Genomic DNA, 20,120 nt, shown 5'->3' on the forward strand with positions numbered 1-20,120 from the left:
CCTTTCACTCCCAGGATCATTCCTGTGAATCTCCTCTGGACCCTAGAAACATAGAAAACCTACAGCACAATACAAACCCCTCGGCCCACAATGCTGTGCCGAACACGTGCTTATTTTAGAAATTACCTAGGGTTACCCGTATCCCTCTATTTTTCTAAGCTCCATGTACCTATCCAGGGGTCTCTAAAAAAAAAAAGACCCTATCGTATCTGCCTCCACCACCGTCACCGGCAGCCCATTCCACACACTCACCAGTCTCTGCGTAAAAAAACTTACCCCTGACATCCCCTCTGTACCTGCTTCCAAGCACCTTAAAACTGTGCCCTCTCATGTTAGCCATTTCAGCCCTGGGAAAAAGCCTCTGGACAACCACATGATCAATGCCTCTCATCATCTTGTACCCCTCTATCAGGTCACCTCTCATCCTCCGCCGCTCCAAGGAAAAAAGGCCAAGTTCACTCAACCTATTCTCATAAGGCATGCTCCCCAATCCAGGCAATATCCTTGTATGTCTCCTCTGCACCCTTTCTATAGTTTCCACATTCTTCCTGGAGTGAGGCGACCAGAACTGAGCACAGTACTCCAAGTGGGGTCTGACCAGGGTCCTATATAGCTGTAACATTACCTCTCGGCTCTTGAACTCAATCCCATGATTGATGAAGGCCAATGCACCATATGTCTTCTTAACCACAGAGTCAACCTGCGCAGCTGCTTTGAGCGTCCTATGGACTCGGACCCCAAGATCCCTCTGCCAAGAGTCTTACCATTAATACTATATTCTGCCATCATATTTGACCTACCAAAATGAATCACCTCACACTTATCTGGGTTGAACTCTATCTGCCACTTCTCAGCCCAGTTTTGCATCCTATCAATGTCCCACTGTAACCTCTGACAGCCCTCCACACTATCCACAACACCCACAACCTTTGTGTCATCAGCAAATTTACTAACCTATCCCTCCACTTCCTCGTCCAGGTCATTTATAAAAATCACGAAGAGTAGGGGTCCCAGAACAGATCCCTGAGGCACTGGTGACCGACCTCCATGCAGAACATGACCCGTCTACAACCACTCTTTATCTTCTGTGGACAAGCCAGTTCTGGATCCACAACACAGGGTCCCCTTGGATCCCATGCCTCCTTACTTTCTCCAATGGACCCTCTCCAATGCCAGCACATCTTTTCTTAGATAAGGGCCCAAAGCTGCTCACAATACTCTTAGTGCAGTCTGACCAATGCCTCAGCATTACATCCTTGCTCTTTTTAAGCCATTTTATTTAGAGATACAGCACAGAACAGGCCTTCCCGACCCTTCAAGCTGAGCCACGCTGTCCAGCAACACACTGGTTTAATCCTAGCCTCATCACGGGACAATTTACAATCACCAATTAACCAACAAGTCAGTATGTAATTGGACTGTGGGAGGAAACCAGAGCACCTGGAAGAAGCACACATGCACATGGGAGGGAATGCACTAACTTGCTTGCAGAGGTCGTCGGAATGCCCTGAGCTGTAATAGTATCACAGTAACCGCTACACCAATGGTCCCCAACCTCCAGGCCGTGGACCGATACATTGCCACGAAGAACGCACCCAGCACATCTTTAAGAAAAAAAGCCGAAATAAACGAGCTAATTAATTAGGTGCCGCCCAGCACGTAAATGTCGGCCCAGATCAGAGGCGATTGCCGATTGCGTCACCTCTGATCTGGGCCGACATTTATGTACCGGGCGGCACCTAATTAATTAGCTTGTTTATTTCGGCTTTTTTCTTAAAGATATGCTGGGTGCGTTCCGGCTACCACTGCACCCCTGCATGCTTCACAGCCCGGTATCGGTCCGTGGCCCGGAGGTTGGGGACACTGTGCTACACTACCATGGAACCCGAGTCCTCTCGAAACGAATGCCAACATCGCATTTACCTTCCTTACCACTGATTCAACCTGCAAGTTAACCTTCAGGAAATCCTGTACAAGGACTCTCAGGTCCCTTTGCGTCTCTGATCTTTGAATGTTCTCCCTGTTTAGACAAAAGACTACGCCTTTATTCCTTCTACCAAAGTGCATGACCATACACTTCCTGACACATCTGCCATTTCTTTGCCCATTCTCCCAATCTGTCTAAGTCTTTCTGTAGCCTCTCTACTTCCTCAAAACTACCTGCCCCTCCACCTATCTGCAAACTTGGCCACAAAGTCAACAATTCTGTCAGCCAAACCATTGACATATAATGTAAAAAGCGGCCCCAATACCATCCCCTGTAGAACACTAGTCACCAGCAGGCAACCAGAAATGTCTTCCTTTATTCCTACTCTTTGCCTTTTGCCAATCAGCCAATCTTTCCTGTAATACAATTGGCGCTTATCTTGCTGAGCAGCCTCATGTGCCGGCACCTTGTCAAAGGCCTTCTGAAAATCCAAATAAACAACATCCACTGACTCCCCTTTGTCTATCCTGCTTGTTATTTCCTCAAAGAATTTGAACAGATTTGTCAGGTAAGATTTCCCCTTGAGGAAACCATATTGACTTTGGCCTTTTTATTGTGTACCTCCAAGTACTGTGAAATTTCACCCTTAATAAAGGATTCCAACATCTTCCCTACCACTGAAGTCAGGCTAACTGGCCTACAATTTCCTCCCTTCTTAAAGAGTGGAGTGACATTTGCAATTTTCCAAACCTCCAAAACCATTCCTGAATCTGGTGATTCTTGAAAGGTCATTACTAATGCCTCCACAATCTCTTCAGCAACCACTTTCAGAACCCTGGGGTGTAGTCCATCTGGTCCTGGCCACTTCTTAGATTAATAATGTTTCTGCTGTATAGCAGTGACAAATGATAAGTCCACATCTACTTACCACACATCGGCTTTCCTTCCATAGCCTTCACCACTGATAACCTCTGGGCTCATCCAGTACGGTGTCCCAGTGACTGAGCGAATCCCTGTCCCTGACATGCATATTGTCTGCAGTCGTTTGCTTGCTCCAAAGTCACCCAGCTTTACATTTCCTGCAGAATCTCGCAGGATGTTAGCTCCTGGAACCAGATTGGAGACAACATGAAACATTAAAGAGTACTGCCGATGGAGAAAAAAAATTCAAGATAAAGAGATAGGACCTCAATAGACAGAGTTTAGGGCTACACAATGCCATAGCTGTGACGTGGCATCAGCTCCGCATCTCACCCTTTCACAGTGATGTGGAGAAGTAAAAGAAATCAACGTGGCATCTATCTTTGATAAGTTAAGTGTCTGCATCAGCATGTGTCTGCTTATGTGCAATGTATAGGGAACGGTTTGGAAGAAACAATTTCTATATATTCTGGAACTTCTTCATTACTTTTAAAAATTACTCAATCATAGAAATTATGACACAAGATGCCATTATGTCGTTGCGCAGCCAAATCCTACCATTCTGCAAGTTCCAGCCCTGCAAGTCAGGTATGTATCCAAGCACTTTTTAAACGTGATGAGGGCTTTGGCCCCCAACACCCTTTCAGGCAGTGAGCTCCAGATCCCCACTGCCTGCTAGCTGAAAAAAAAATCCTCAGTACCCCTCTAATCCTTGCACTGATTACCATAAATCTACACCCTTAGCTTTAGCCTCCTGTGCTAAGGCAAACAGGCCTTCCCTATTTATCCTCCCTCAGCCTCGCAACTAAATCTTCTCTCAGCCTCCACTGATCCAAAGAAAACCCACCGACAATCTTTTCTCTTAATCACAATTTTCCAGTGCTGGCAGTACCCTCATACTGTAAATGCCCTCTGCAATTATCTTTTCTGTGATGTGGTTCTCAAGCCATGATCTAACTGGTGACATATGGAGTTCTAACATCACCTGCTTGCCCTTGCATCTAGCCCTATGCACCTGTCAAAATGCATTACCTCTTATTTCTCTGAATAAAATTTATCACTTTTCAGATCAACTGATCAAGCCATCTCTATAGTCCTGCTGTCTCTAGCTTCCCCCTTGCTGTTTTAATCAGCTGCAACCTTCTTAAATCATACTCATGTAACCCTCAGGTTCTGACGGCTGCGTAAGTCTCAGGAAGACAGTCTCTGGCCCCACCAAACGTATGAGATTGAGGTGCAAAACCTGTTTGTGTGGATGCTGTGTGACGTGTCACCCTGTTACAAATCAGTACCACAAAATAACAGACAGTACACCATTCACAATTAAACGATTTAGCTTTATAATTCTTAATTTGACTAAAGGGTTAGTAAAGTAAAACAAAAAGGGCCCATTTTAATGAAACAGTCTAATGTGCACAAGTTGGAGCTCACGGTTTCCCTTCCGCTGTTCCTCCATCGATTTCCCCGGGCTTCGTCGACTCCCGGCCCCACTCCAAGTCCACTCCTTCCTGGTGTCTACGACTTCTCCTTTCTGGCATCTTCTCTCTCCATCTCCCGCCGAACAAAAGACCCAGATTGCCTCGGTGTCAGGCACAAAGCACAAAAACACCTTCCCCTCATTGGACGGCTCACATTCCAAAGCACCCGTTATCTCTAACCATAACCCAAACACTGCTTCTACAGAAAGACCATTATGTTAGCAGTGAAACCTTTCCCAGGATGTTACACTCTTATAATGAAATTATTAAACATGTCACAAAGCCCAAAAGCATTCTGACAGGCTACATCACTGTCTGGTATGGGGGGAGCTACTGCACAGGACTGAAAGAAGCTGCAGAGGGTTGTAAATTTAGTCAGCTCCATCTTGGGTACTAGCCTACAAAGTACGCACTTCAAGGAGCGGTGTCTCAGAAAGGTAGCGTCCATTATTAAGGACCTCCAGCACCCAGGGCGTGCCTTTTTCTCACTGTTACCATCAGGTAGGAGGTACAGAAGCCTGAAGGCACACACTCAGCAATTCAGGAACAGCTTCTTCTCATCTGCCATCCGATTCCTAAATGGACATTGAACCAGTGAACACTACCTCACTTTTTAAAAATATTATTTCTGTTTTTTCATGATTTTAATCTATTCAATATACATATACTATAATTGATTTACTTATTTTTTTCTTCTTCTTCTATATTATGTATTGCATTGAACTGCTGCTGCTAAGTTAACAAATTTCAGACACATGCTGGTGATAATAAACCTGATTCTGATTCTGAAGACAGGCTGAATGGAATGCCATTAGTAATAACCTTACAGATATTAAAATACCTATCAACCGTCAAAGTCAAGTTTATTGCCAAATGCACAAGTGCAATGAAAGACTTACTTGAAGCAGTATCACAGGCACATTACATTAAAAATGCAGCATTTACAAAAAAGAATAGGACATTATAACCCCAAAGCAAAATACTGCACATGCTGGGAATTGGGAGTAAAAACAGAAGATGAACTTGTTCAGAATGTCAGACAGGATGCAAAGTTTCAGAATAGGGACCTCTCGTTAGCTCATCCTCTGGCACCATCCCTGCGGCCAGAGCGGAATGAAAAGTAATGGGCAGAGCCTCTGCAGTTTCTTCTCTTGCTGCGTTTAAATAGCTTAGGATAGATTTCAAATGAGTCTGGTCATTTATCCACTCTGAAAAATACAAGATACCTCTTAAAACCTTTCCTACCGCAGCACAACGCACCCCCAGTATTTCACGTACTTTACCACAATACTGGCAGCTTCCCAATTTTTTGTGAAAACATCTGGTTTTCTCCAAAGATGTGTGGGACGGTGGGTTAATTGGATACTGTAAATTGTCCCTGGTGTGTAGGTGAGTAGCAGAAACTGGGAGGAGTTGCTAAGTGAAAAAAAGAATTAATATAGGATTGATGTAAATGGGTGATTGATGGTCAGCATAGAGTCAATGGGCTGAAGTGCTTGTTCTGTGTTGTCTGTCTGTGACTATGACAGCTACAAAGTATACATTAACAACCTACCTGCAACTTCCAGCTCCACACAAAAATGGGGTTTTTGATTACAACAAGCTATATAATATTTTCCTGAATGTAAGAGATTCTGCAGTTGCTGAAAATCCAAAGCAACACACAAAGTGCTGGAGGAACTCAGCAAGGTCAGGTAGAATCTATGGAAATGAATAAACAGTCAACATTTCAGGCCGAGACCCTTCATCAAAACTGGAAAGGAAGGGGGAAGAAGCCAGAAAAGGTGAGGGAGGGAAAGGAGCAGAAGGTAGAAGGTGATAGGTGAAGATCACAGACGGGGATCAGTGAGAGAGGGTCTCACAGAACTCCTGTTGAAGAGAAGGTTTAAACTTCTCAGGGTAGACATCCCTCAAAGAAACTTTGCAGTGAAGCAGCAAATCATAAACACAAAAGGTTCTGCAGATGCCAGAAATCCAGAGCAAAACACACAAAATGCTGGAGGAACTCAGCAGGTAAGGCATTCATTGAAAGGTCTCGGTCCAAAACATCAACTGTATATTCATTTCCAAAGATGCTGCCTGACCTGATGAATTCCTCTAGCATTTTGTGGATGTTGCTTAATACTTTCCTGGTTTTTCCCCACATATTAAATGCCAGTGGGATTTTTTCCCATGCCTCTTTTTTTTTCCTAATTTCCCCTTTAACTTCACTTCAACAGCGCTTTTTGCACATGAAACCCAAGAATCTTGTTTAACTTCCTTCATTTCTTTGAGGTTACACTATGGGTACTCCAAATTTCCCAGTTGCACTTTTAATTTTGTCAGAATATGCTATCCAGAACATGCTAAGTCACCTCTGTAAATGCTCCCATTGGTCTGAGACTGATTTACATTCAAGCAGCTGTTTCCAGTCTGCTTTTGCTGAGTCACTTCTAATTCTAGTAAAATTGGCCTTACTCCAATTTAAAACATTTAATGTTGTTCTGCCTTTATATTTTTCCATAACTTTGCTGTCTAGCTGAGCTATGACGAATACCATGAAAGTGCTGACCCACTGATACTCTTTCCATCTGCTGTTTCAAGCCCTAGAACTAAGTTCAAAATTGCTCCCCCCACCCCCTTCTTGGGCTTGCTACATTGTTAGCTAGAAAAAGTTGGAGTTTAAATAAGAATTCTCTGCTTTCCTCAGACTGAATCCTATTCTATACTTAGGCAACTGAAATTTCTCATAACTATTACCATAGTGCGTTTGCTCTTTTTACCACCTTTAAACTGTTTGAAGGTCTAACATCAAATAACTATGGCTGTAGATAAGATTTTAAACTAAATAGGGGTGCCAAAATAAAACCAAATACGTGCAGAAAAAGAGAATGGTATATATGAATGGCTCCACTGGAATGTACAGGCCTCAATATGGTAAATGAGGAGTTAAAGTCTTCCTTGGTTGGAGTTTTTAGAATCGGGGATCACAGTTTCACAAAACAAAGGGTCATTGACTATTCAAAAATGGAAAGCAATTTCTTTGCCTGGTGAACCTTTGGAATTTATTACCCAAGAGGGCTGGAGGCTTCAGTAACTGAGCATTTTCAAGTACAAATATTGATAGGGTTTTAGAAATGTATGGAATCAAAGGATATGGGGTCAGCACAGGGAACCAGTGCTGAGATGGATCAGCTGATGAATGGTGGAACAGGCACAAGAGACCAATTCTGTTTAGGTTGTTTAATATCCTCTTTCACAGCTGTAATTGTTTCATACCCAATAAATGTTGCTTATCCACTTTTCTTTAATCCCCTATCTATCTTTTCTGAAAGCCCAAAACATTTCACTACCTTTTCTATTACACTACGGCACATTTCAATGATGGCTAAATTATCGCCCTTCCATGTATCCACATCTGCATTATTCACCATATTTCTTGCAATGACCTATGTACTGTTCAGCACTACCAGACTCCTTTTTGTCTTCTTTCCACATCCTCACATCCCTGCCTTCCACGCTAACCCATCATTTTTCTGCTTTCCTTCTCCAGTTCAGCTTTACTCCTTCGAAATCTCTGCTCAGCTTCCCCACCAGCTGCTCAGCAAGTTTAAATCCTCCCAAACATCACATGCAAACCTACCCCCAAGGATTAAATGCAGACAATGCTGGAAACAACAAATCAGGCAGCATTTGTGAAGTTTTGGATATTTTGGATTGAATGCCTTGATCAGAACAGGAGAAGAGAAAGAATAACAAGTTACCTTTAAACTGCAGGGGAAATGGGGAGGGATGGAAAGGACAAAGGGGGAATATTTGATAAGAAGGGGCCAGGGTTGCTGTGGATAGGTTATAGGGGTCATCTGGTCAATGGGTTAATAGGGACAGTTAGAAAAAAAACAAAATGAACAAAAACTGTGAAATAAGTGCAGATAGAGATTGAGAAAACAAAAGCATTAGCAATTTATGAAATGCAGATGTCTAGTGGGTCAGACTGTACTAATGAAGGAAGAAAAACTGAGCCAAGACTATAGATGAAAGAGCAGGAGAAATGGCCAGTTATAATACAGACAGAGAAAACAAGTTACCCAAGGTTAGATTTCAGATTGAGTCCAAAAAGCTGCATTATGCCCAGATCCTGGATAGAAGATCAGATACTGTACCTCAATCTTATGTTGGGCTTTGTAAAAATAATGCAGCTGGATCCGAGTGGAAATGGGATGGGAAATTAAAATGGCAGGCAATGGGACAACTACATTCAGTCCCCAAGGGTGACTCGGAGCTATCAATTGCCTGTCAGCTTAATTCTCCATTGATATCCTGCTGTTTTCAGGAATTTGCAGACCCACACTCTAAGACGTCTTTACTCACATACACTTTTTGGCATCACAATACTTTGTGTGTATTTGCTTTCCTTGATGTCTCTGCCAAACACTTCACATTACCACACATCTCCACAACATTCTACCCTAATTTCTTGCACCTCATTTGTGTTACCTTACAATTCTTTGGACTGAATTTAACTTGTCAGATCTCTGCTGACTCAACTGATGCAATGTTAACTGGCTGAGGTCTGCAGCTTTCACCCTCATGATCACCACATGGATCATTATATTATTACAAATTTTCATTTAATCATGCTTCTAAATCTAAGACATTGATATCTGTCATAAAAAGCAGATGTGGTTGAGAAACAAGCCCCATGGAAGACTCTTTGTAGTAAAATTCTAGTCAAAAGAACGCCCATTGACTATTTTCCTTTGATCACTGCCACTGGACCAATTTTTCATGCAATGTCTCACTTTCTGAACACATTCCCTTGTGGGATCTATTCAAAATCCTCGCCAAAATTCAGATAGACTATATTAAACATGTCATCTGAAATGACCATCCAAATTCCTCCTCAGAAAAAAGGTGCAATCAAGTCAGTCATGAACATCCCTCAACAAATCTATGTCCTTCAATAAAAAGGAAGTGAGAAACTTTTTGAAAGGACGTCTGACAAGGTCTGAGGATAGGAACCACTTACTTCAGTTTTCATGGAGAACACAAATCTCAGTTTGGTAGTCAGATGCTTAATGGAAATCAGCTGAGGTTAGAGGTGGAAGAGGTTGAGGTAGAAAAGGCTGGGAAAGAACATGGAGATGAATAGTGAAGGCTTGGAAGGGGGTAATGCCAAGAAAGAAAGTGTTGATTTAAGCTTTGGCACATAGGGAAAAGCAGCAGAGAGTTTCGTAATGTAGACAACAATGGACTCAAGATTTTTTGGTTGGAAGTTAAGGTGAGGAGGATTTTAAAGAAAATGTTTTTTTTTAATTTATTAATTTACAGGATGTGGGCGTTGCCAGCTAAGCCAGCATTTATTGCCCATTCTAAATTGCCCTAGAGAAAGTGGTGATAAGCTGTCATCTTGAACCGCTCTGGTATTTGAGGTGTTGGTGCACCCACAGTGCTGTTAGGGAGGGAGTTCCATGATTTTGACCCAGTGACAATGAAGGAATGGCAATATGTTTCCCAGTCAGGATGGTGAGTGACTTGAATTGGGATTTCCAAGTGGTGGTGTTCCCAGATATCTGCTGCTCTTGTCCTTCTAGGTGGTAGTGGTTGTGGGTCTGGAAGGTGCTGCTTTAAGAACTTTGTTGTGCAGTTGCAGTGCATCTTGTAGATAGTACACACTGCTGCAACTATTCATTGATAGTAGAGGGATTGGATGTTTGTAGAAGGGGTACCAATCAAGTGAGCTACCTTGTACTGGACCGTGTCAAGCTTCTCAAGTGTTGATCAAGCTGCACTCATCCAGGCGAGTGGCGAGTATTCCATTACACACCTGACCTGAGCTTTGTAGATGGTGGACAGGCTTTGGGGAGTCAGGAGGCAAGGTACACGCCACAGGATTCCTAGCCTTTGACCTGCTCTGGTAGCCATGGTGTTTATATGGCTAGACCAGTTCAGTTCCTTGTCAAAGGTAACCCCCAGGATGTTGATTGTAGGGGATTCAGAGATGGTGATGTCACTGAATGTCAAGGGACGATGGTTAGAGCCTCTCTTGTTGGAGATGGTCATTGCCTGGCATTTGCATGGCTCAAATATTACTTGCCACTTGTCAACCCAAGCTTGCATATTATCCAGGTCCTGCTGCATTTGGGTATGAACTGCTTCACGATCTGAGAAGTCACAAATGGTGCAGAACATTGTACAGTCATCTGCGAGCATCCTCACTTCTGACTTTATGGCGGAAGGAAGGTCATTGTTGAAACAGCTGAAGATGGTTGGTCCTAGGACACTTCCCTGAGGAACTCCTGCAGTGATGTCCTGAGGATGAGATAATGGACCTCCAACCACAACCATCTTCCTTTGTGTCAGGTATGATTCCAACCAGCGGAGGCTTTTCCCCCTAATTCCCATTGACTCCATTTTAGCTAGGGTACCATGATGCCATACTTGATCAAATGCTGCCTTGATGTTGACGGCTATCACTCTCACCTCAGCTCTGGTATTTAGCTTTTTGGTCCATGTTTGGACTAAGGAGGTGATAAGGTCAGGAGCTGAGTGGGCATCCGTAAGCAGGTTATTGCCGAGTAGGTGCTGCATGATAGCAGTGTTGGTGACCCCTTCCATTACTTTGCTGATGATTGAGAGTAGGCTAATAGAGCATTAATTGACTGGGTTGGACTTGTCCTGTTTCTTGTATACAGGGCATACCTGGGCAATTTTCCACATTGCCGGGTAGATGCTGGCGTTGTAGCAATATAGGAGACATTTGGGATAGATTTGATTCATAGAGTTATAGAAAACTACAGCACTGAAACAAAACGGGCCCTTTGGCTCATCTAGTCCATGCCAAGTCATTTAAACTGCCTAGTCCCACCGATCTGCATCCAAACTATCATCTTCCATACCCCTCCCACCCATGTATCTATTCAAACTTCTCTTTAACACTGAAATCGACCCCACATCCACCACTTGTGCTGGCAACTTGTTCCACAATCTCACCACCCTCTGTGTGAAGAAGTTTCCCCCCATGTTCCCCTGAAACATTTCACCTTTCACCCTTAACCCATGACCTCTAGTTGGTGAGTCACCCAACCTCAGAGGAAAAAGCCTGCTTGCATTTACCCTATCTATACTCCTCATACAGCTGGCTGGTGGTGTAGTGGCATCAGCACTGGACTTCAAGGCAAGTGGTCCCGAGTTCGATGCACAGGACCGAAAGAAGCTGCAGAGGATTGTAAATCTAGTCAGCTCCATCTTGGGTACGAGCCTACAAAGTACCCAGGACATCTTCAAGGAGTGGTGTCTCAGAAAGGCAGCGTCCATTATTAAGGACCCCCAGCACCCAGGACATGCCCTTTTCTCACTGTTACCATCAGGAAGGAGGTACAGAAGCCTGAAGGCACACACTCAGAGATTCAGGAACAGCTTCTCCCCTCTGCCATCCGATTTCCGAATGGACATTGAACCTGTAAACACTGCTGTTTTTGCACAATTTAAAATCTATTCAATGTATACTATAATTTATTTATTTATTTATTTTTCTTCTTCTATATTATGTATTGCATTGAACTGCTGCTGCAAAGTTAACAAATTACACGACACACGGCAGTGATAATAAACTTGATTCTGATTAGTTAGCAATGATGAGAACCAAGTTATGAGAGGCTACATGCAGCTGATTTCAAGCATTTTAAAGGAGAGATGGGTGAGATGGAATAGAATAAGTCAGCTAAAAGCAGCCAAAGAGGCAGGAGAAAAGGCCAAAAACAACTTAAATCAAAATAAAATATCCCGAGGCACTTCACAGAAGCATCATCACATTAAAATCTAACTGGGGCATGTAAAGGGCATACATGAACAAGGCTTGCGGGCAAAGTTTACGAAGCGCTTTAAAGAAAGAAAATAAGAAGGGTGGAGAGAATGGCCAAAGAAATTCCAAAGCTTTGGCTTTGGCAGCTTAAGACACTGAGGCCAATGAGAGCCATTGAAAAGCCAGAGATGGAGGAGTGCAGAAATACCTCAGAGGGTTGTGGACTGAAGTGGATTATATAGACAGGAAAAGATGAGCCATGGATGTATTTGGAAAACAAGTGAATTTTAAAAATTAAAGAGTTGTTTAATGGGAAGATAACACAAGTGAATTGTACACAAGGACTTGAATAGTAAAGCTTTAGGCATTAGTTTGGCCAAAAGATTGTTGGAATGGTCAGGTCTGAAAGCAACAAGAGCTTGGATAAGATTTAGTAATAGGAAAAAACAGGTTAGGTTAGCTAGATTGGATTCTTGCTTCAAAAGTTTGGGCTGATCACAAGGGCAAGGTGAGTAAGGCATCTCTTTCTCTCAAGCTAGGATAAATAGGCTTCCAGCACATCTGATGGTTTCAGTCTAGAGCCAAAGACTAAAACAGTCACCAGCGCTGAGCTCTTTATGATTTCAGGAGGAAACCGAAGGTTCATGAGCCAGTCCTCATCAGTGGATCAGAGGTAGAGAGGGCCAGCAGATTTAAATTCTTCATTGTTACTATTTCAGAGGACCTGTCCTGGGCCCAGCATGTAAATGCCATTACAAAGTAAGCACAACAGTGCCTCTACTTCCTTAGAAGTTTGCAAAGTATGACATCTAAAACTTTGACAAACTTCTATAAATGTGTGGTGTAGAGTATATTGACTGGCTTACATCATGACCTGGTATGGAAACACCAATGCCCTTGAATGGAAAAGCATACAAAAAGTAGTGAATATGGCCCAGTCCATCATGGGAAAGCCTCCCCCACCACTGAGCACACCTACACAGATCACTGTCACAGGAAAACAGCAACCATCATCGAGGACCCCCACCATCCAGGCCATGCTCTCTTTTATTGCTACAATCAGGAAGGTGGTACAGAAGCCTCAGGATCCACAGTACCAAGTTTAGGAAAAGTTATTACTGCTCACCTACCAGGTTCTTGAACCAGAGCAGATAACTTCGCTCACTATCACTAAACTAGACTCACTTTCAAGGACTCTTCATCTTATGCTCTTAATATTTATTATATTTATTTATTATTCTTCTTTTTGGATTTGCAGTTTTTTTTTGCAAATTTGTTGTTTGTCTATCTTGTTGGGTGTGGTCTTTCATTGATTCTATTGCAGTTCTTGGATTTCCTGTGATGGCCCGCAAGAAAATTGAATTTCAGAATTGTATATAGTGACATATATGTACGTTGATAATAAATTTACTTTGAATTTGAACTATTATGCCTAAAGGAAGACTAGAAATTTTGGCAAGGACTCTTAAGATTCATTCCAGAGAACTTATTTAGTACACAGCAAGCTCAAGACTACATAGGTATTTTAAGAGGCACTGGCTAATTAAAGACAGCTAGCATAGATTTGTTAATGGAAAGTTGTGCCTGTTCAAGGCTTTCAATTATTGGAAGTGATAATAAAGTGTTAATGAGGGTGAAGTATTTCATGTAGTTTTCCTAGATTTTAGAGGTGTATTTAAAGATCTTAAAAGCAGCAATTGGATTTAAAAATTGACTCATCTGGATGCCAACCACTGTAAAACAAGATACAGAAAAATTGACTCAGTGCGAGAAATCAAGGGGACTGAGTAATTGAAGTGCTGTGCAGAACGTAGCTCCAAATGACTGAGGACCATGTCCTTTGCTTTTTGTGATTACATGTGGTTGACTTGGACTGAGGTGTGGTGGCTATGAGTAAATTTGATGATGATACCAAAATTGTCAACATGATTATCAGAGGGGAAGTTCGTTCTTGGCTGTATAAAGTCATTGGTCGATTGGCTAGCTGGGCATGTTTTTCTGATATAGGAGGAGATCATTTGGCCCATGTAGTATATGATGTCTTCTCAGAGCAAGTGGGGGAATAGCATTATTTCCAGGTAACCTATTCTCTCAGGTGCCTATTAACTCCCCATTGATAATCTGACCACCATCAACACTGCAAATAAATCATAGTAGCCAATTAACCGAGCAACCAACAAGTGTTCACCATGTAGGAGAAAACCAATGCGTATGGAGAAAATCCACACAGTCATAGGGAGAACATGCAAACTCCACACAGAGAGCATTGGAAGTCAGGATCAAACCTGGTCTCTAAGGTTGAGTAATGATACACTATTTATTCTATCATTGTTCCACATAAAAGTTACAAATGGAATACACGGTATGTAGGTGGGAAGGGCAAAGCAGGAAAATGAATACATATTAAGCAGCAGTATGCTAAAAGTGCAGAGAAAAGAAGTACTTTTGGGAGAATATCCACAAATAACTGAAGGTACGGCAGCTTAGAGCACACTTGCCTCTATCAGTTAAGGTAAAGAAAGACTATGCTAGAACTTTATGGAATAGCAGTCAGACCATAGTTAGAATACAGGACAGATCCTTGTTCCATACTCCAGAAAGGATGAAATTTTGCTAGGGAATATGCAAAGGAGATTTGAGGATTTGGTAGGAGTGGAACTTTGTCATTATGAGGCAACACTGAGTAGGCACTGGTTCTTGCCTTTTAATCAAGATCAAGAACATTATTTGGGGTTTAGACAATATGAAGAGGAAGGCAGTGAGGTCAATAACTAGAGGGCAAAGTTTTAAGTTAATTGGTGGCTGCACTGGTTTGGAGTTGAGGACAGGATCTTTAATTCAGAACGGTGGGGGCTTAGAGTCTCCTGCTTGAAAGTGCGATGGAGGTAAAATACTCACTACACGTAAACAGCTCCTGGATGAGCACTGAGGAGACTCTGATCTGGGAAGTGAGATCAACCGAAACAGCATGGACATAATGTTTTGCTCATAAGCCAAACATTCTTATGACTACAATCTGAGTGTCCATCCTTCAATATGTAAACCTGAACAGAAGTGGTGGCTGAATGTCGAACAAGGAGAGCACGAAGACTGAAACTGCAACGAAATCCAATCACAGCTTCCAATACTCACGAAGAGAACATTTTCAAAGTTTGAATTACAAGTTTTGATTGATCAGAAACCTTGACTAACTTAACTTTTTCTAATACAAGGTGGGGCAAATTAGAAGCAAAGCTCCTATTGACATTAAGCTGGTATCAGTGAACTCGATAAATCGTGGGAGATTTCTGATTTGTATTGACCCAGGTGGCACCCTCACTTAAAAAACAAAATCGTGCATTGCGTTTTTATTACAATAACATGCCTCCCTTTAGATTCCAAGAAAATTTCTTGTAGAAACCATGCATGGTAAACAACTCAGGTCACAGCAACCCACAGAACAGCACTCACAAACAATCAAGTTGTTTCCTACTCGCTCCAAGGCAGATTGCAAATGAAAGGAGAAAGAAATCCAAAACATTTTAATCCCCCCAGAGATTTCAACAGTTTCATTTATTGTACACAACTTATATAACAAAGTATTAAGCAACTCATTCTCAGTTGACTTTTGTTATTTCATTTGGCAATACCTTGCAGAATTTCATTTCAATGCCAATTATCTGACCTTGGCTTATGGCAGAAACTGTCCAATAGTGACCGCTAAAATTAAGTTCTTGCCTTCTCTAGTAGAGAAGGTCAAGTTTTATCAAATTAGACTACTGCACATTGCCACAAAAGTACACTGGCTAATTCAGACTTGAGAGAATAGCAGCTGTATAGTTAAATATTCCATTTGGAAACAAATTGGTTTAAAAACAACTAAATGCTAAACAGCAAACTGCAAAGGAAAAATTGTCTGTCATGGGAAAGTACTGGACTGCCATTCAGAACCATTTCCTGGTGATAGCTACATTGCATTTTAGATGCACAAGTTCTTCGTCACTATGAATGAAGTGGGGATGAGGGAACAGATCGCTAACCATTAATCAGACCAGATTACAAGCAGCTAAATGTTGTTGACAATGGTAATGTCACCAGTTTGCTTGTGGACATATTTGCATGCCTATGCCATCAACAGGTCGTGCAAGCGCATCAATGAACTCCACTAAAGAGCAAGTGGAAAAACAAATTCCAAGCAGCACTTACAAAGCTGTTTAAAATAAAGGTTCACCACATAGAGGTGGCATATTACTTTGATATAATGCAGTGCACTAACATACCATGGCAGTGTAAGAATTTTAATTCATTTTAATAAAAACTAAATAAAAAGTCAGATTGTCATAAAATACAAATACTTGGAAGAAATAAGTTTGTTTACTGCATCTAGCTGGACCCATAAGTAGCTCCAGCCCTACATCTGTGCAGTCCGCATTTAAACCTCTAATGAACTGGTTAAACTATTCGGATATACCAAACAGCTACGATTACAGACTGCAGCAAAGTGTGGAATACCTTTTAGCATTCAGAGAGGAGTGGAAGCACTGGGCCCAGCTTCTGATCCTTCCTCCAAATCCTCCCTTTCCCCACTCCTCCCCCCACCTTGTTACTCTTCCAAATATAAATTTCTATCTTATACATTGCTGAGTTAGTTTGGGCTCATAAAATGGTTTGGGGACAATTTTCTAGAAGAATGCGTCATGATTCCACCAAGAAACAGCTTATTTCAGACTTCAAAACTGTATTAGAGCAGGGTTAATTAGTAATCCTATAATATAGGACCCCCTAAGGAAATGTGGCCACAATATGACAGATGACAGACTTGTGAACTAAATGTCCTGGATGGGAATGGCATAATGCAGGTGAGAAAGTGGAAGTTTCAAATGTTAGCAAGCAAGGCAAGATGATGGTGCATGGGTAATGATTAGCTGTGAGAATTAATGTACAATGATAATACTGCAGCAGCAAATAACGTCAAGGTAAAAGGGGTGGTGATATTAAATTACCGACTCTTTTCGGAACATTTGTAGCAAGAGCAATAAATTGATGTCACCAGTGGTGATACTTGGCTATCATCACAGATATGTTATTGCATGACCACTAAGAAGTGAATCTGAATATTGCAAGATGTTTAAGATTTCAGAATAAAAAACAGAAAGGAAAAGGTCAGTACAATTGTGGATGGACAACTCTGAAAATAATGCCATTAAGTCAGCAGTGAGAAAGCAATCGTCTATAGACTATTCTCAGGGTATTATTTCAGTTTTCCACCTATACTTATTCGACTAGCTCTGGTTTACGTAGTTGCAATGTGAGATCCCAAGTTCTTCATTGTGTCTCATCCAATGAAGGGAACCACCCCCCACACCCTCAACTGTGTTGCACTTATAGCCCAAGGACCCTCTATTCATCAACATTCCCGAGAATCCTACCATTTACAGTGTATGTCCTGCCCTGTAAAATGCATCACCCTGCATTTATCATGATTACATTCATCTGCCATAGCTCTACTCAACTTTCCAGCTGAACCACTGGTTATGGACTTCCTATTCAAATGAAACAACTTTCCACCACTCTGTCTCCTATTACCAAGTCAATTTTGGATCTACCTTGGCAGCTTGCCCTGAATCCTAATCTCTTGGATCAGCTAACCAAGTAGGATCTGGTCAAAGGCCTTGTTAAACTTCATGCAAACAACATTTATTGCACTGCCCTCATCCATCAGCTTAGATATCTCTTCAAAAAAGTTAGTGAGACAGGATTTCCCATGAAAGTACCTCAATAGCTTTCCTGCCACTGATGTAAGAATGTAGTTATTTGACTTTTTCAAAGAAACATTTGCTATCCTCCAGTAGCCTAGTGCCTCACCTGTGGTTAACATAAATGCAAAAATCTCCATCAGACCCTAGCAAATCCCTCCTTTGTCTGGGATAAATCTTATCTGGCCTTAGGGAATTATTCACCTTTATGCGCTTCAAAGCATCCAGTATGTCCTCTTTCTTCATGCTCTGATGCTCTAGAACAGGGGATCCCAACCTGGTGTCCATGGACCCCTTGCTTAATGGTGGGGCCCATGGCATAAAAAGGGTTAATAACCCCTGATCTAGATTATCACCACCCCATTCTCTGACCTCTCCGTCTATCTCATCTTTCTCCTTAGTGAATGCAGATAAGAAGTAATTAAGACCTTACTCACAGCCCTTGATTCCATGTATAGATTACCCTTCTGGGTCCCTACTCTCTCCTGGTTACTTGTTTGCTGTGGACATACCTGCAAAATATCTTGGGGTTCTTTGTGATCTTGTCTGCCAGTGATATTTTGGGTCCCCTCTTTGCCCTCCTAACCTTTATTTAAGTGCTCTTCCATACACTCAATATTCCTCAAGGGAACTTCCTGCTTACTGTTGCGGAGTTAAGGACGAAAAAAAAAATGTCACATGCATTCTTTGTTTTCCTTCAAACTCTTAATATCCCTCATCATCCAGGGTTCCTAAACTTGCTATCTTTAAATGTTCACAAGAACATGCTGGCTGTGAACGCTAACTGTTTTGTCTAAAAGAAAGTATCGCTTAATTTTCTTCACTGACACTTTCACCATTTGACTGCCCTTATTTCAGTACAACCCCTTGTCTAGTAGAACTCAAAAAATAAACACCCTCAGATGCACTGGACAAGTTTCTACTCATTCAAGCACTTTGCACTAAAGCGCTCCTTGTCAATATTGGGGGAGTTAAAATTCCTGATTACAATAACCCTATTGCTGCCTATGGATCTCCCCACCTCTACGAACTAAGTATATGAATAATTAGTGTAGACACTGGATTGGGACAGGTTGTTCTCTGGCAAAGATGTGATCGGTAGGTGAGAAGCCTCCAAAGGAGAAATTTTGAGAGTGCAGAGTTTGTATGTTCCTGTCAGGATTAAAGGCAAAGTGAATAGGAATAAGGAACCTTGGTTCTCAAGGGATATTGCAACTCTGATAAAGAAGAAGAGGGAGTTGTACGACATGTATAGGAAACAGGGAGTAAATAAGGTGCTTGAGGAGTATAGGAAGTGCAAGAAAATACTTAAGAAAGAAATCAGGAGGGCTAAAAGAAGACATGAGGTTGCCTTGGCAGTCAAAGTGAAGGATAATCCAAAGAGCTTTTACAGGTATATTAAGAGCAAAAGGATTGTAAGGGATAAAATTGGTCCTCTTGAAGATCAGAGTGGTCGGCTATGTGCGGAACCAAAGGAAATGGGGGAAATCTTAAATAGGTTTTTTGCATCTGTATTTACTAAGGAAACTGGCATGAAGTCTATGGAATTAAGGGAAACAAGTAGTGAGATCATGGAAACTGTACAGATTGAAAAGGAGGAGCTGCTTGCTGCCTTGAGGAAAATTAAAGTGGATAAATCCCCAGGACCTGACAGGGTGTTCCCTCGGACCTTGAAGGAGACTAGTGTTGAAATTGCGGGGGCCCTGGCAGAAATATTTAAAATGTCGCTGTCTACAGGTGAAGTGCCGGAGGATTGGAGAGTGGCTCATGTTGTTCCGTTGTTTAAAAAAGGATCGAAAAGTAATCCGGGAAATTATAGGCCAGTAGGTTTAACGTCAGTAGTAGGTAAGTTATTGGAGGGAGTACTAAGAGGCAGAATCTACAAGCATTTGGATAGACAGGGACTTATTAGGGAGAGTCAACATGGCTTTGTGCGTGGTAGGTCATGTTTGACCACTCTATTGGAGTTTTTCGAGGAGGTTACCAGGAAAGTGGATGGAGGGAAGGCAGTGGATATTGTCTACATGGACTTCAGTAAGGCCTTTGACAAGGTCCCGCACGGGAGGTTAGTTAGGAAAATTCAGTCGCTAGGTATACATGGAGAGGTGGTAAATTGGATTAGACATTGGCTCAATGGAAGAAGCCGAAGAGTGGTAGTAGAGAGTTGCTTCTCCGAGTGGAGGTCTGTGACTAGTGGTGTGCCACAGGAATCAGTGCTGGGTCCATTGTTATTTGTCATCTATATCAATGATCTGGATGATAATGTGGTAAATTGG

At 42.0% G+C, this 20,120-nt stretch overlaps 1 protein-coding gene across 4 annotated transcripts in view; it reads right to left on the bottom strand.

Annotated features, from left to right (window-relative positions):
• map3k3 (mitogen-activated protein kinase kinase kinase 3) overlaps positions 1–20,120 on the bottom strand; it is a 166,005-nt gene that overhangs the window by 17,515 nt on the left and 128,370 nt on the right. For 3 of the 4 annotated variants that reach the window (XM_072249690.1, XM_072249688.1, XM_072249689.1), the window contains one exon: positions 2,856–3,033. The exons of the other annotated variant lie outside the window; for it this stretch is intronic. In XM_072249690.1, the coding sequence (XP_072105791.1) occupies positions 2,856–3,033 (178 nt within the window). The remainder of the gene's footprint in view (positions 1–2,855; positions 3,034–20,120) is intronic. 4 annotated transcript variants of the gene reach the window in all.

Source organism: Mobula birostris, chromosome X, assembly GCF_030028105.1.
Source record: "Mobula birostris isolate sMobBir1 chromosome X, sMobBir1.hap1, whole genome shotgun sequence".
Taxonomy (NCBI): domain Eukaryota; kingdom Metazoa; phylum Chordata; class Chondrichthyes; order Myliobatiformes; family Myliobatidae; genus Mobula; species Mobula birostris.